General features: G+C 41.7%; 2 protein-coding genes across 2 annotated transcripts; both read right to left on the minus strand.

Annotated features, from left to right (window-relative positions):
- Positions 1–319: 319 nt before the first annotated feature.
- cox5ba (cytochrome c oxidase subunit 5Ba) lies at positions 320–2601 on the minus strand. Its single transcript, XM_085413249.1, has 4 exons — positions 2443–2601; positions 1568–1638; positions 851–950; positions 320–674 (listed from the first exon to the last, which is right to left on the minus strand). Exons 1-4 carry the CDS (start codon positions 2537–2539, stop codon positions 562–564), a joined length of 381 nt encoding a protein of 126 aa, XP_085269375.1. The 5' UTR covers positions 2540–2601; the 3' UTR covers positions 320–561.
- A 791-nt stretch (positions 2602–3392) lies between these two features.
- Positions 3393–16468, minus strand: LOC146665518 (drebrin-like protein B). Its single transcript, XM_085413246.1, has 15 exons — positions 16245–16468; positions 16115–16170; positions 14884–14996; positions 14262–14336; positions 14049–14192; positions 13734–13811; positions 13490–13641; positions 13363–13417; positions 12674–12739; positions 12120–12225; positions 11842–12042; positions 11349–11411; positions 10161–10255; positions 4755–4824; positions 3393–3672 (listed from the first exon to the last, which is right to left on the minus strand). The coding sequence occupies exons 1-15, from the start codon at positions 16325–16327 to the stop codon at positions 3536–3538; spliced, it is 1494 nt and encodes a 497-aa protein (XP_085269372.1). The 5' UTR covers positions 16328–16468; the 3' UTR covers positions 3393–3535.
- Positions 16469–16852: the final 384 nt, after the last annotated feature.

The raw sequence follows: 16852 nt of genomic DNA on the forward strand, positions 1-16852 counted from the left end.
AAACAATAAAAGGTGAATCAAATGGACCATTATGGCAAGGCTGGGATGGTCAATTTGGTAAAGTAAATCCGTTGGGCATCTTTCTTTGCCTTTAGACAACAATTCTGATGGCAAAAGAGCCAAACGGGACAGGCGCAAAATAAATAAATAAATAAATATGGTAATAAAAAGACTGAGTCAGCTGATTCAGGATAAACAGATCTTTGTTGTTAAAGGAACAGTTCACTCAAACTACAAGAACAAGTCTAGAAGTTCGATGTAAAACACATTAATCATGGTTAACTATGAAAAACAGGAAGAAGACTCAGAGACGCACACAAACAGGAAGTTACGTTTATTGCTGCTCCTGGGAGGTGGGAGGAGTGTAACGTGTGCAGTACAATTGTGTGTGTAAACTGACTGAATGGAAATGTCTGAAGAAACTCTTTGTTCCCCGAACGTGTTTGATCCCGAGTACATGTAACGTGTAAGCAACGACTGATGAGGTCAGCAGGTATGTCAAGTAGGAGACAGCGAGAAGCGGACAGTGCCGCTTGCTCCGCAGGAGGAGGTGGTGGTGAGTCAATGGGGGAGTTCGTGGGGAACCAGTTTGTAGTGGGAGCCGCAAGATGGACAGCGCTGGGCCTCACCCTCGTGGAGCCAGAACCAGACCACGGCCGTGTTGTCCTCCTCACCTGCACACAGGAAACTGGGTGAGAGCGGTGCCACCTGTACGTCACACGCACGCTCAGGTTTCCCCAGTGAGGATTATGCCCCGCCCATCTTTGAGCCTGGGGCAAAGTTTAACCCTCGCCTGAGAAAGCCGTGGCCGACACTCACACACGCTTACAAACAGGAAACAACAACTCACACACGCATCCCACAATCCTTTTGTTCGTGATGGAGGGAACCAGGTGGGGGTCAGCCTTGGAGCCTGCATAGTGCTTTGGCTTCATCATGTTGAAGGGGTCCTACAGGAGGGGGAGGAGTCAGGTGAGTCGGGGCGTGACAGTATTCAACATCAGTTTCATTTCAAAATTCATTGTTCATCAAGAACGATTCACACGACTCAGAGGCTGACCTCAGATCAGCTGAGGCTGAGCTGCAGACAGAATAATTTATATTAATATTTGAAAATGAGCCGAGCAGCGAATATACCACAAAATAATTATTAATCATTAATAAAAAAGGCAAAACATAGAAAACTAATGTTAATCAAATAACTGCTATATGAAAATAAACAAATAATCGAGAATACATTAACAAATATTAATACAAACTTAAACAAGCCCAAAAATACTAAAAATAAATATTATGAGTAACAAAATCAGTAACTACTCAAAATAAAAATGTTTTATAGTTTTGCTGAAATATGTCGACACACCGACAGCTTGAGTCTTCTCGTTTCTCCTCAGATTTGATGTTTAATGATTTTAATCTTGATTTAATTTCTGGTCTGTGTGAAATAGTGTTAAGATGAATCCACATCACGCTCTTCTTTTTCTACTGCTGTTTTTTTTTTTAAAAACACTATGTTTTTCATGTTTCTGGAGCACATGATGTCAGAATTCCTGTGCGTCGGTCTTACCTCGCCCTGTTTCATGGCCTTCATGATGACCTTTTCCAGCCCGGTGGCCTGCTCCTCATCAGTGGGAATCCCTGTGAACAGCACAGTGTGATTAAGAGCTTCAAAGCAAACGCTGTTCATCAGAACTGGCTAATGTGTGGACTCCCTGTGGGTCACATGACTACAGTACACGTTATTACAGGTTCTTATGACCTCAGTGAGTTGCTGAGTTTGTGAAACCTAAAGCAGCACGGGTTTCTCTCACAGACATGAAAACATCTCAGTGTAAAACTGAAATGTTTGATCTGATGTTTTCATTCACGTCACTCTGATTCACTTCATTGATCATCGTCAGTCATGGTCACACACAGCAACTTAAAAATGCATTGATCACTGCCTTTAGCTGTTCCAGACTACATACAAATTATTCAGGTTTCTGGGAAACTCTGCAAGTTAAAATGCTATGTTTATCGATACCATTACAATCTTACTGATCACTTCGATCGGCAAACCAGACCAATGACAACTTCCGTTACTCTCTCATGTGTTTAATCTTCATACCGACGAGACGTTCAAGGACCTTCATGGAGAAGGTTAAAATATGACACGTTAATTGTTTCAGATATAAAATATATTTTAGGTTTTAAATCTCACCGTATTGACCGTCGTGATTACTAAATTCTGATATATTAAGACTTTTTAAATCTACAAGTCAAACAATCAGCCAACACACGGTTTTTAATAAATCGCAGGATATTAACATGAAGTCTGATCCGAGAGGAGCCGTCACCAGGACAGGAAGCGCTCGGCGTCCTCCGACCTCCCCGCGGATTAGACCCTCTCTAAGCCGCCTGTTCCGGTGGGTTCCGGGTGTTCTGTGCCGGCTCGTGGCTCACCTCCTGCCGCCATGCCGCGGCTCAGAGCGGGGGTCCGGGCGGAGCGGCAGGCTGCCGCGGCTCTAACGGCGGAGCGGAGCAGTAACCTTGCAGCCATTTCTCCTTCTTCACTGTCAGGGAGGCCGGGCGCACGGAAATGACGTCAGAGCAGCAGCGTGCTGCTTTAAAAAACAAACAAACAAACTTTATTCAGCACAAATAAAGTAACAAGGAAACAGCTGGTCGTGGACAGATGGCAAACATGGCAGTTTGTCTTGAAACAACAATGATCATCTCCACATTTCAACTTTATTCTCAAAACACTTGACTTTTCTTTTCTTAATGTGGCCCTGATACTCCTTCCTACAGTACAGTCTGCTCAAATCAGGTAATAAAACACAAGACAGATATTATGAAACATGACAACATTAAAACTAAGGACGGACATTAAAAAAACAATACATGAATATTGTAATAAATATAAAATAATATAATAAACTTAATTAACATTGACATAGATATTTAAAAGAGGTACGGAAATAAAATAATTAAAAAACCAGGGACCTGAAGAATTTTTCTGACAAAGACAGTTTTTATATTTGAAACTCTGCTGACTGGAGAGCAGTTTTTCCCCACATTTTCAGAGACTCCAAACTATCTGGACAAATTAACTTTTTTTTTTTTTTTTTTTTTTAAATATAAGAAAGTCAGTGACTGCCTGAAGAACACAGGAGCATCACCACATGCTGTGTGTCCTCCTTGAGATGCTCTGCAGGCCCCCTCTGAGGTCCATAGTCCCAGTCTCGGCTGAAATGCCACCTGTTCACTGAGGCATTTGAGTTTTGTGCGTAAAGCAACCTTGAGTTTATTAAAAGGCTCTATATGAACCTAATTTATACTTCTTATTAATTACGGTAGTAAGACTGGCCAAATAGGACAAAAGAAAAATAAGAGCAATATCCAAACTGCACTTGAAAATGACTGTATTTATTGTTTACTGGTTTTTACAAAGGTTTATTAATTCAGTGATACTGAACAAGTTAATGTGAGTAAAATATCCATCTGAAACACCCACAGCTTTATTAAAATTAACAGGACAATGAGCCAATGACAACTAGATAAGCTCCACATAGTTAGCCGGGAACATGCCGTATTCCCCATCAGGTCCAACACCTCTCCACCAACCCTCATCCAGCATTTCTATCTGAGTAATAATGTCATCGGGGTCAAAGGTGATCTCAGTGTCATCCGCTGTGAGGAAGAGAGAAAACTCAGTTAAACTAAAGGTTTATCTAGAAACACCTTTCAAGAGTTTCAAGTTTAAAATTACAAGCATTTAAAAAAAAGAAATGAAAGAAACTGTTCTGTATACTCGACTTTAGATCTGTATGTAAAACAACAACATTTCAGTGTTTCATCAGGTAAATGTGATAAATAATAACCAAACTGGATGGCTTACTGCACTGTTGAGGTACAACAGCTCTTTCCAAATGTAAGACCACTGCAAGCTTATTTTACAGCCAATAAAAAGCATTATAATAATAATAATGGATACTTTATTGATCCCCATGGGGAAATTACTTGTTTTTCTCTGCATTTGACCCATTCACTCAGTGAAGCAGTGGGCAGCCCACTAAGCAGGCGCCCGGGGAGCAGTGTGTAGGGACGGTACCTTGCTCAGGGGTACCTCAGGGTAGCTGTTAAGTGGATTCGAACCGCCGACCTTCCGATCATGGGGCGACCACTTTACCTACTGAGCTATCCTGTTTTTACATATTTGATTTACAGATTTGATCTTCTTGATTCATTTATTGAGATTCATCCTTCTTTAACAGCTTTTCCCCTGTGACAGTCAATGGTTCATTTAAACACTTTTCCTCAATTGAAGAATACAGAATACATTTTGGTCAAATATTTGCAGGTAAATTTATAAAAAAATGTGGAAACTCAACTAGTTAAGCATTTAATCATTAATATTCAATAACTGATAATTATTTGATAATCAAACCAAATAAATGGATAAATAAAAACATGTCATTTACTGTGAATGATCTGCTGTACCTTCACAGGCCACTAGAGGCCCCAGTGCAAACTCAATTACAATAATGTTGTTGTGATATCACAGAAGTCTTATTTTCATGATATCAGTATGGTGAACAACACTCTGGACTCTTTCCAATTTCATTCAGACATGTTAGACCACAAGACACGATGGTCCTCAGTAGTCACAGAGAAGACGGCAGACCCCACAACTACCAAAAACATGAGTGTGTGTGTGTGTGTGTGTGTGTGTGTGTGTGTGTGTGTGTGTGTGTGTGCGCGCGCGTACGTACCGGCCTGGTAGTCGTACAGAGCTCTGGCACAGATACCTTGTCCACTGCCATCCCAATTAATACCATCAGCCTGAAATTCAAAAACAGCTAATTAACATTTAAACAGTATTTTAAATCATTTCATTCAATAACTTTTTACTCATACACTGGAGGACCAAATCTGCCAGAAGAGATTAAATAAATACATGAATCACCTCAATAAATACACTCAACAAAAATATAAACGCAACACCTTTGTTACTGCTCCCATTCCCCATGGGATGGACGTAGAGACCTAAAATTCATTCCAGATACACAATATAACCATCCCTCCCAAACAGTGGTCACAAATCAGTCCAAATGTGTGGTAGTGGGCACATCTGCTATATTGAGATAATCCATCCCACCTCACAGGTGTGCCACATCAGGATGCTGATCTGACATCATGAGTAGTGCACAGGTGTACCTCAGACTGCCCACAACAAAAGGCCACCCTGGAATGTGCAGTTTTGTCTCACAGCAAAATGCCACAGATGCCACAAGCAATGAGGGAGCGTGCAATTGGCATGCTGACAGCAGGAATGTCAACCAGATCTGTCGCCCGTGCATTGAATGTTCATTTCTCAACCATAAGCCGTCTCCACAGGCGTTTCAGAGAATATGGCAGCACATCCAACCGGCCTCACAACCGCAGACCTCGTGTAACCACACCAGCCCAGGACCTCCACATCCAGCAGGTTCACCTCCAAGATCGTCTGAGACCAGCCACCCAGACAGCTGCTGGAACAATTGGTTTGCACAACAAAACAATTTCTGCACAAACTGTCAGAAACCGTCTCAGGGACGCTCAACTGCATGCCCGTCGTCCTCATCGGGGTCTTGACCTGACTCCAGCTCGTCGCCGTAACAGACTTGTGTGGGCAAATGCTCACATTCGATGGCGTCTGGCACGTTGGAGAGGTGTGCGCTTCACGGATGAATCATGGTTCACATTGTTCAGGGCAGATGGCAGCTGAGAATGTCCCAGTTCTTGCATGGCCATCATACTCACCGGACATGTCACCCATTGAGCATGTTCGGGATGTGCTTGACCGGCGTATACGACAGCGTGTACCAGTTCCCACGAATATCCAACAACCTCGCACAGCCATTGAAGTGGAGTGGACCAACATTCCACAGGCCACAATTGACAATCTGATAGACTCCATGCGACGATGTGTTGCACTGCATGAGGCAAATGGTGGTCACACCAGATACTGACCGGTTCTGGGTCCCCAGACCCCCAATAGCGCAAAAAACTGCACATTCCAGGGTGGCCTTTTGTTGTGGGCAGTCTGAGGTACACCTGTGCACTACTCATGATGTCAGATCAGCATCCTGATGTGGCACACCTGTGAGGTGGGATGGATTATCTCAATATAGCAGATGTGCCCACTACCACACATTTGGACTGATTTGTGACCACTGTTTGGGAGGGATGGTTATATTGTGTATCTGGAATGAATTTTAGGTCTCTACGTCCATCCCATGGGGAATGGGAGCAGTAACAAAGGTGTTGCGTTTATATTTTTGTTGAGTGTAGGTCTACAAATATAGGTATTCATTAACTTAGAAGCCAAGAACTTACAGTGGTTTGCAAAAGTATTCGACCCCCTTGAACTTTTCCACATTTTGTCACATTACAGCCACAAACATGAATCAATTTTATTGGAATTCCACGTGAAAGACCAACACAAAGTGGTGTACACGTGAGAAGTGGAACAAAAATCATACATGATTCCAAACATCTTTTACAAATAAATAACTGCAAAGTGGGGTGTGCGTAATTATTCAACCCCCTGAGTCAATACTTTGTTGAACCACCTTTTGCTGCAATTACAGCTGCCAGTCTTTTAGGGTATGTCTCTACCAGCTTTGCACATCTACAGACTGAAATCCTTGCCCATTCTTCTTTGCAAAACAGCTCCAGCTCAGTCAGATTAGATGGACAGCGTTTGTGAACAGCAGTTTTCAGATCTTGCCACAGGTTCTCGATTGGATTTAGATCTGGACTTTGACTGGGCCATTCTAACACATGGATATGTTTTGTTTTAAACCATTCCATTGTTGCCCTGGCTTTATGTTTAGGGTCGTTGTCCTGCTGGAAGGTGAACCTCTGCCCCAGTCTCAAGTCTTTTGCAGACTCCAAGAGGTTTTCTTCCAAGATTGCCCTGTATTTGGCTCCATCCATCTTCCCATCAACTCTGACCAGCCTCCCTGTCCCTGCTGAAGAGAAGCACCCCCAGAGCATGATGCTGCCACCACCATATTTGACAGTGGGGATGGTGTGTTCAGAGTGATGTGCAGTGTTAGTTTTCTGGCACACATAGCGTTTTGTATTTTGGGCAAAAAGTTCCATTTTGGTCTCATCTGACCAGAGCACCTTCTTCCACATGTTTGCTGTGTCCCCCACATGGCTTGTGGCAAACTGCAAACGGGACTTCTTATGGTTTTCTGTTAACAATGGCTTTGTTCTTGCCACTCTTCCATAAAGGCCAACTTTGTGCAGTGCACGACTAATAGTTGTCCTATGGACAGATTCCCCCACCTGAGCTGTAGATCTCTGCAGCTCGTCCAGAGTCACCATGGGCCTCTTGGCTGCATTTCTGATCAGCGCTCTCCTTGTTCGGCCTGTGAGTTTAGGTGGACGGCCTTGTCTTGGTAGGTTTACAGTTGTGCCATACTCCTTCCATTTCTGAACGATTGCTTGAACAGTGCTCCGTGGGATGTTCAAGGCTTGGGAAATCTTTCTGTAGCCTAAGCCTGCTTTACATTTCTCAATAACTTTATCCCTGACCTGTCTGGTGTGTTCTTTGGACTTCATGGTGTTGTTGCTCCCAATATTCTCTTAGACAACCTCTGAGGCCGTCACAGAGCAGCTGTATTTGTACTGACATTAGATCACACACAGGTGCACTCTATTTAGTCATTAGCACTCATCAGGCAATGTCTATGGGCAACTGACTGCACTCAGACCAAAGGGGGCTGAATAATTACGCACACCCCACTTTTCAGTTATTTATTTGTAAGAAATGTTTAGAATCATGTAGAGATGGCACGATACCACTTTTTTATGTCCGATACCGATACCGATATCATAAATTTGGATATCTGCCGATACCGATATGAATCCGATATAGTGTTTTTTAATCAACAAAACTGTTTTTTAAAATATCTTGCTGCATTTTGCAAGTCTGCAAGTTCATACTCAAGTTTAAAACAACAACTACACTAAAGCTATTCTGTTATACCTGTATACAAAAAAAATATTTCATAGTTCAGCAATACTGATCAATCTAATAAACTTAGACCTACACCATCCTCCCTATTCTGGTATTTTAAAGAGTACTTAGCGTAAATATTAAGCAACCTAACTAATAGGGTTCCAACTCCCAGCAACAACAAAAATAAATAAATAAAAAATAGGGAACCACCCCTCACGCGCCACCTCATGATGCTTAATCGACGTAATCAACCTTAATTTGATGCAGTGTGAAAAAAAATGCACAGAAATCAATTATTTTTCAAGAAATATTAAATAGATTCAACATCTTTCTTCAACAAAATTGCAGACTGCACAGATGGTACCTTCCCAAAGGAAAAAGTACTATAGCTTACTAGGGTATATATATATATATTAGACTTAATAGTCACTATATACAGTAATTGACTTCTATTCATTTTACATCAAATTAAAACTTTGTGTGTCAGATAATTATTTATTAAAAGCTAGACATTTTAAATGAGAATAAGAAAGAAAAGTATGTCTTTGTGCCCCCTTTTCCCAGTTAATGCCCTATCGGCCCCCCTGGCTAAACTTTGCTAGATCCGCCCCTGCACAGTTACCAGCGTCAGCTACGTAGAAAAAGATCCTGGTGTAGAAAGTAATATTAAATAAATTCTAACAACAGCTTATCAAGCTTAAACGTGCTGCTGTTGTTCAGCCGCTGGTTTCCTCTTTCTGGTGCAAAGTGGGCCAAAAACAAAGACGGACTCGCAACAGAAAAGCCGATCAGCTGATCATTTAAGCAGTTTCACGATTGAAGTAGCAGCCGGAGAGCGAGAGGCAGTCGCTCGTTAAGCTTAACGCAGGAATGCTTTACAAACATTCAGAGATGGACTTACACACTTGCTTTACTTCTCTCGGGGATAACTTTGTCGGAGATGAAATGCCAGGTTGCTAGCGAAGCTCCAAATGCTATCCAGACCACCGACAGGTCCCGCATGCCACAGCCGCTCTATCACGTGATGCATACTGCTCCGACATGCTAACGTTCTGAGGTGAGTTACGGCGTGTTGCAAGTTTTGTGAGGTGCTTTCGTGATATTTAATGGATCGGATTACATTTTTTATTTTTCTCCGATATCCGATCCAGTCATTTAGGTCAGTATCGGACCGATACCGATACGTAATATCGGATCGGTCCATCTCTAGAATCATGTATAATTTTCATTCCACTTCTCACGTGTACACCACTTTGTGTTGGTCTTTCACGTGGAATTCCAATAAAATTGATTCAGGTTTGTGGCTGTAATGTGACAAAATGTGGAAAAGTTCAAGGGGGCCAAATACTTTTGCAAGCCACTGTATGTGTATTTTATTTCATGACAAATATGAGCTCATTCTGAATCTAATGGTACCAATATATCTGAAAAAAGTTGGAATGAGAAAACAAACGTCTGGAAAAGTAAACAGAAACAGCTGGAAGAGTATTTATTTAAACAGTGCTTCACTGGAAATTCAGAATTATTTCTTATGCTAAATGAAACATTTTCTGATTGAGGCATGGTCACAGTATGTTTCCCATTTCAAGGTTCTTTTTTTGCCATTTGTGCATAAAACTAGCAGTCAAGGCACACTGGAATTCTTGTGCAGAGCACTTTCAGTCATAGTAAGCAAATTTTAGGGATTTTGCATTATTTTACAAAACACAATCCTGTTTATGATTTCTTTGGTTGAGGTGGGACACATTAAAAGGAATGACTGAAGGTTCAATCTTGGTGTCAGGGTTAAACATAGAATTAGATGCTGTGGTTTAGGTTAGTGTTTTGCTATGATTAAACTTGGGTATAACATATTCAGAAAATGATCAGAACAAACACGCCTCCCCCTGTATCAGTTTATTCTAACAGAGAACAAATTTTAGCCAAAGTCTGAGATCTAGTCATCCAAACAACCTCAAACTCAGCACTGCACTTACTCGAGACCACAGAGATACACCCACTAAGTCTCAGGTCTATTGGTCAGTTTTTGAGTCAGACACATTTCTCAAACTGTTAGTAAGACGTTAAGGGAGGAATCAGAATCAAAATACGTTGTTAATTTCTAAGGAAAATATTTACTGGGAGTGTTGTACATGTAAATGTACTTATGATGAAGAGGACTTACTGCTGGTGCATGCTGGGAAACGTTTTGATACAGGTCCTCGTTACTCCAGGCTGAATGCGGTGCCATGTATGGATCATCTTGAGCTGGACTTCCCTCTGCACATTATAAAAATCACAAGTTTTAAATACCAGAGATGAAAAAGTGTTCTTTGTTTTCCAGGACAGCGAGAAAAGACACAAAAGTACCAACAGGATAAAGTATTAATACTCCAATTCCAGGAAAAGTACTAAGTATCACCACACTACAACCCTCAAAAAACAGAAGTTACAGAAATGTTACTATGAATTATGTTACATAGTCTGAGATTCTGATATAGCCAGTGAACAAATCTATCTATCTAACCAGTGCTGTGCTACAATCGTGGTGTAACAGCTTTACAAACATGAAGGCCAACGAAACAAAAACCAAGCTGTGAGCTGTAAACATGATGGAGCAAACACAGAATAACCACAAATTATTTCAGCTAACGTCCATCATTTGCTGCTGCAAACTCAAAAATTCACTGACTCGCCAACTCTGACAGTGACTCTTACTCAATATGTAAAATAGTTCAAATTAATTAATTTTATTAACCAAAAAATTTGAAAATATAGCAAAGTTTAAACTTTAAACTGCTAAGTTTCCAGTATTTAACATATTTAATTACTTTTGTTTTTTTGTCTTTAATGTTTCAAACGTAAAAGCACCACTGAGGAAAAATTCATTAGTATTCACTTCACAGTGTTATAGATTTAATTTAAAATGGATAAAAGTGACATTTTCAACTCTAATGTTTTCTAATGTGGTTTCAGATTGTTTTAGGTTTATTTTGTTTGCTTTATTATTATTGAGATGTCTGTTATTTTTAAATTTACTGAACATTAGATTCATTGACTAATTAATTGAATTAAATTGATATGGTGTTGTTCTGCAGCTATTTGTAATTCATGTGTTTAAATCTCAGCTGCAGTTATAAGACTAAGAAAACTCTGAAATGTAGCATACTAGAAGTATAAAGTATTGTGTAAATGTACTCGGAGTGATTTTTGTGGGTGTTGATGTTAGTGACAAACTGATCATCATATAAAATATGGTCTTATAGGAAGAAAAAGATTTAAAAAAAACCTAATTCAAACGACTCTGATTATTGATAAATGATCAAAATTGCACAAAACAAAAGTTTAAATGAAATGACGTTAAAGTTCACACCTTGTGCAGCTTCATCTTCATCAAAATCATCTGACCACTCGTCTTCGTCACCATAACCAGCGTCTGTGTTTGCAGGAGGGACGTCTTACTTCATGTCATACACACAACACGCGGGTATTTCACAGTTCAGGTCACTAATCAGTTAAATTAATACATAAAAAAAGGTTTCCAGACTCAACTTTTTCAGCTGATTCAGCATATCCAAAGAAAATATCAGTGTTATGTGAACACAAGTTTTCTACTCATCACACAAATCCACTCCTAAATTTGAAAGTATTTTTAACAAAGCTTAATATTTAAAAATAAAAAGCCACCTTGGTTCTGACTGGCTAACTTCTGGACGCCTGCTGAAGGCCAGCAGTTTTGTGAGAACTGTGAGAACAACAGTTACTCCACAAAACTTACTTTATTTTTTATTTCTGTTCTACACCAAAGAACTGTGGTTCCTTCTGGGAACCTCCTGCAGTTGAAAAGCTGCCTCAATATGTCTCACCTGCAGGCTGCACAGGTGAGTGTGACCTCTCTGGTGCTGTAGTGGAGGCAGGTGCAGCATGTGAGACAGGCAGCACAGGTGAAGCAGATGTAATCAGAGACAGGGGGGTCACTGCTGGAGGAGAGGATGGTGGAAACCGAGGCTGAACCGGGACGTCTCGCTCAAACGATTTCTGCGATAGAAACGGACTCTGCAGCCTCCCTGCAGGGGGAAACTTTAAGGTGAACCACCATCATCATCATCATCATCCTCATCATTATCATCATCGTGTTTCTTACCGGGTCTGGAGGCAGCAGGTGTGTCGCCAGCATCAAAGCTCTGCTCCTTCTGCTTGAAGATGTCTCTGGGATTAAACGCTCTCTGAGAAATCAGAGATTTCGCCTCCTGTGAATAAAACTGGGTGACATTAAAGTAAAGAGGCAGGATCCTACACTTCTCTCAATGCAACTCTTCAGCCTTTGTAATTCAGCTCTTCCTGTTCATTTCAATTTGGCTTACAGTAAAAAAAATGTAAAGGCTTCCAGGCTGTAGAACTAAACATGTGAAGCAGACTACAGTTCCCATGATACGTCTTGGTGGGCAACATCCAATCACAGAGCCAAACAAATGTGAACAAATCACCGAGAAAATCCTCATTTCTCTAGTTTTAACATCTGCTCAGAGCCATCCACCCAGCTGATCAAAAATGAAACTGGAATAACAAAAAAGTTAAACCTGTGTGATCATTTTTTTTATGTTTCTGATGCTGTGTGAAAATAAATAATGAACATTTAGAGGGAGAAACAGGAGCAGATATTACGTTACAAGAATTTATGGTCAAAATTGCGCTCACGTTAGCTTTCTGCACCGAGGCAGCAGCGGAAATTCCCGTCATCTTCATGTTCTCCAGCTGCTCATTCTGAAACACAGAAATTATTCATACATGACGTTAAATATAATTTTAACATCACACAACACAGACTTCCCTGCCTCAGTGATTTGCCAAAAGGATTTAAAATCAAGTTTCAATAAAGAAATGACTCATAATCCAGTATTTTTTACTTTCTTAATATGTTTTTTTTATTTATTTATGAATTAAATACACAAGTTAGCTCATCCTTTAAAAGTTAAAAACATCTTTCTCTTACCCTCAAAATCAATTAATTAACTAATATCTATGTCATTATTATTGGGTAATTTAAAACATGTTACCCTTTCCATTATTTCCTGTTTATTTACTTTTCATTATCTGAAATAGTTTTCAGTTTAATAACTTCTTTTATGTTTGCTTTTATGTTTGAATTTATTCATGTGTACTTCAGGATTTTTGCCCCTTTATATTTCTGTTTATTTATGTTTATAACTTTTTTTAAAAGGGGTTAAATAGTAATGTTGAATATTGTTTTTTATATTGTTTGTGATCAAATAAACTGTTGTTTTCCAAATTAGATTTATTTTTAATCTATCAGGAGCAGTAATGTGATGCTGGCTGGGCTCATAAACTCAACCGAATCAGGATCAGTGAGCTGAAGCTGAGCTCACCCGACGCTGCTGTTCCTGCTCTCGCTCCTCGTCCTCCCGCTGCTTCTGCCGGAGCCTGAAACACAAAATACTTGAAGTGTCTTCTTCATGAGTTTCTGTGATTTTGTGTTTTGTGTGTCTGACTCACTTCTCCTGTTCGATCTGCTGAGCTCTCTCTCTCGCTATCCTCTCCCTCTCCTTCGACTGTCTCTCCTCCATGTCCCTCCTCTCCCTCTCCGCCTCCTGCCTCTCCTGTTCCACTCGAATGCTTTCCTCCTTTTGACGCATTTCTTCATCCCGCTGAAGGAGAAGAAGAAGAAATAGAGAGTCGTGTGACTTTGCTGACTGAAACCTGTGGTACAATCTTGGAGGACTCGGAGTTGAAACCGAACCTGAGCTTTGACCCAGAAGTCGTCCTTGTTGATTTGTTGGATTTCCTCGACAGCATTGACTTTGCGGTACACAGAACCCTGACGAGAGAAAAAGCTCAGGGATTATAACAGAAATGTCCTGTTTTTCTTCTTTGTGCGCAACCCTGATTATTTATTCTTTATTTCAGCATTCTCTCTCTGTAGACAGAAGTGTTTGAGCTGAAGAAGATCTACATTAATGTTCATGCAGGGGTAGGAGTGCACTGTGAGATGAAATATTGGCTTATTGGATGGTAAAACGAGGCTGTGCTGCCGATTCAGGCGGCGTGATCTCACCACGGGTCCTCTGGGAACGTCTCTGTACTCCTGCGTTTGCTTGTGGAAGTTAAAGTTAGCGCCGGACGCTTTGGCCACTTTGGCCAAGATGGTCTCTGGGTCCACGTCGTCCTCCGCACGGGCGTTTACAGTCACATGGGCTCCCTGTGATGTCACACATGTTAATGATGCAGCTCTTCACACACATTAACAGGAAAAAGAGGCCAGACTCACCTTCAGGAAACCTGCTATGGTGCTCACGTGATTGGCACACTGTCCTTTCCGAGAGTCCTTCACACCTTCACCTGTCTTAGAAAACAAAAATCATCCATTCAATCCTGTGAATATGGCATCCTTCTATCACTCGACACTCATAGAAAGTAAAGTCTGCAGAGCTCTCTACAGGATCTCAGAACTGGATATGGACTGTTTAGCCTCGCAGACTCTGCCAGACTTTAGGAGGAAGTCAGAGGGCTAGTTTCCATCTAACGATGACATGCCATGTTCTGACTGTAGGATCGAAGATGGAGTGAAGTGGGCATATAACGATGACCTACTCGGTGGCTAGGCTAATATGAACACATCAGCAGGCTGAAGATGGAGGATGGGGGTTAAAAAAAAGTACATGTTGAGGGGCTTCCTGTCATGTGACTGGAAGATGCTGAAACCAGCCAAACTTCACTCCAGAGGTCTGAGATGATCCGTCCACAGCATGAGATCACTTATTAATGGTCTGGATTACTCACTGTGAAAAAGTCCTGAGCTTCACATCCACACTGAAATCTTCAGATATTTGTGGTTTTCAGAAAAAAGAAAAACTTCAGGAAAAAAAGCTTTGAGTTAAAGTTGGTCTTACCCAGTTTATGAGGATGTATTTGGGCAGTCCAGAGTTCGGGTCCCTGACTCGACAGAAAGCGTACATCACCTTCCCGCTGTTCAGCTCCTCCACCATCTCCTCCAACCCTCCATCTACACAAAACACAAAGGAGAACATGATCTCATTTAGATCAGACCGCAGACACCTGAAGGCCAGACTGGAGATCAGAAGGTTATGAGGGTGGCTTACGCTGGTGTTCCTGCGCGCACGTCCTGTGTAACACATAAAGAGGTCAAGTGCTGCACGAAAAACCCTCCACAGCTTGTTTGAGACGTTCCTCTGACACTCTTAATGCCGGTGATGTCATTGCATCATTTCTCAGCTGCACAAACCAGTTTGGAGCGCTGAGCAACTTTTTCTTTCTTTCCCACCTGAGAGCAGCACATTCTTATCTGTGTGCTTCAACACACCAGCTGTACCAGCGTTCACAGACCTGAGCCCAGTGGTTTTCTTTGCTTTCACTTGCAGCCTCTGCTCCATTCTGCTGAAACTTATTGGTACATCACAAGATGTAGCCGTGGCTCAGCTGTGGAAGCTGAATGCTTGTAATAACCACGCTGTTAATGTTTGCTTCATATTTAATAATAAGTTTTAAGTGTATTAGGGCAAACACCACTCTGCATGTGGTCGGTATGCTCCTGGATTTTAACATGAAACCCTCAGAAACAGAAAACACTCTGGGAGCAGACCAGAGGAGTCAAACATAAGGCCTGGGGGCCAGAATCAGCCCAGTAAAGCCTTCATTCCGGCCCCCAGGAGGAGATAAATGTTTTTTGCTGCTGACGCTAGAAATGTCTGTTTTTACAGTTGGTCCAAACAAAAGGACATTTTCTGTGATGAACACAACTTTGTTTTATACTTTCGGACAGTCTGGATGAGTGTATTTCTTACAGTCATGATGATCATCACGTGGAAAAAGCTGAACTTGGTTGTCTTACATTAGGAAGTCTTAGGGTTTACATGTGCACAGAGGGACAGACTGCAGCACTGCTGAAAAAAGTCAAACTGAGGTCAAGAAACAGGGTGGAGTGCAAGAACACCTCAAACATCTCCTCAGGTCCAAAAACAGCAGGAAACCAGCAGAGAGAAGAGTCAGAGAGGAAGGACAGCAAAGAACACAGGACCTGACCTTCAAAATAAAACAGGAAGTGAGGGGAAATCCACAGGAAATAAATTCGGAGGGATCAAAAGTTTGGATCCAAGTACTTACCTCCTTTCTGTGCCACTCGGAGGTTGTTGGTGTTTCCTTCGTAGGTGAACAGTGCCCTGAAACAGACAGACAGGTGTGGGTGTGCAGCAGATGTAGGTGTAGACAGACACACAGGTGAACTTTATCTCACCAGTCTGTGTTAGACTTGCCGCTCACCACCTCCTCGTAGGCGGCCATCAGCGCGGCTCCATTCTTGCTCAGATTAACAGACATGTTCCTCCACAGCACGGCAGCAACGACCCAGCAGTACTGTGGCAAACCTCCCACAGGCACCAACTCAGCTCAGGTCTGAGGAGACTAACCGGGCGGGTCGAAGGACCCAAACCTGACTGACCGCATTCTCCCCAGGTGACTCCTCCCACCTACACACCTGTGCTCAGCAGCAACAGGACACAGGTGAGTGTATCATGTGACCCTCTGCAGCAGGGAGTGTGTGTGTGTGTGTTACAGTGAACAGGGTGTGATCTGTGTTATTGTTGGCTTATTAGGGGCGGAGCTTGCCATACCTGCTCACCTGAGTTTCTGTTTTGTTTTTTTACAGAAAGGAAAAAAACTTGAAAACCTTCAAAAAGCACAAAAACAAGTGAAACCAGAAGGAACGTGATAAATGTTCTTCAAAAAAACCCAAACAAACCCACTGCTCCGTCTTTCTGTTTCTATAGCCTCACCCGTACGACCCCTCCCACCTCAGAGGCAGACAGCAGGTTAACGAGACTATGAAAGCCACGATCAATGGAG

This window comes from Rhamphochromis longiceps, linkage group LG7 (genome assembly GCF_057381845.1).
Source record: "Rhamphochromis longiceps isolate RC_006_pf linkage group LG7, R_longiceps_female_GT1.1, whole genome shotgun sequence".
NCBI classification, from domain to species: domain Eukaryota; kingdom Metazoa; phylum Chordata; class Actinopteri; order Cichliformes; family Cichlidae; genus Rhamphochromis; species Rhamphochromis longiceps.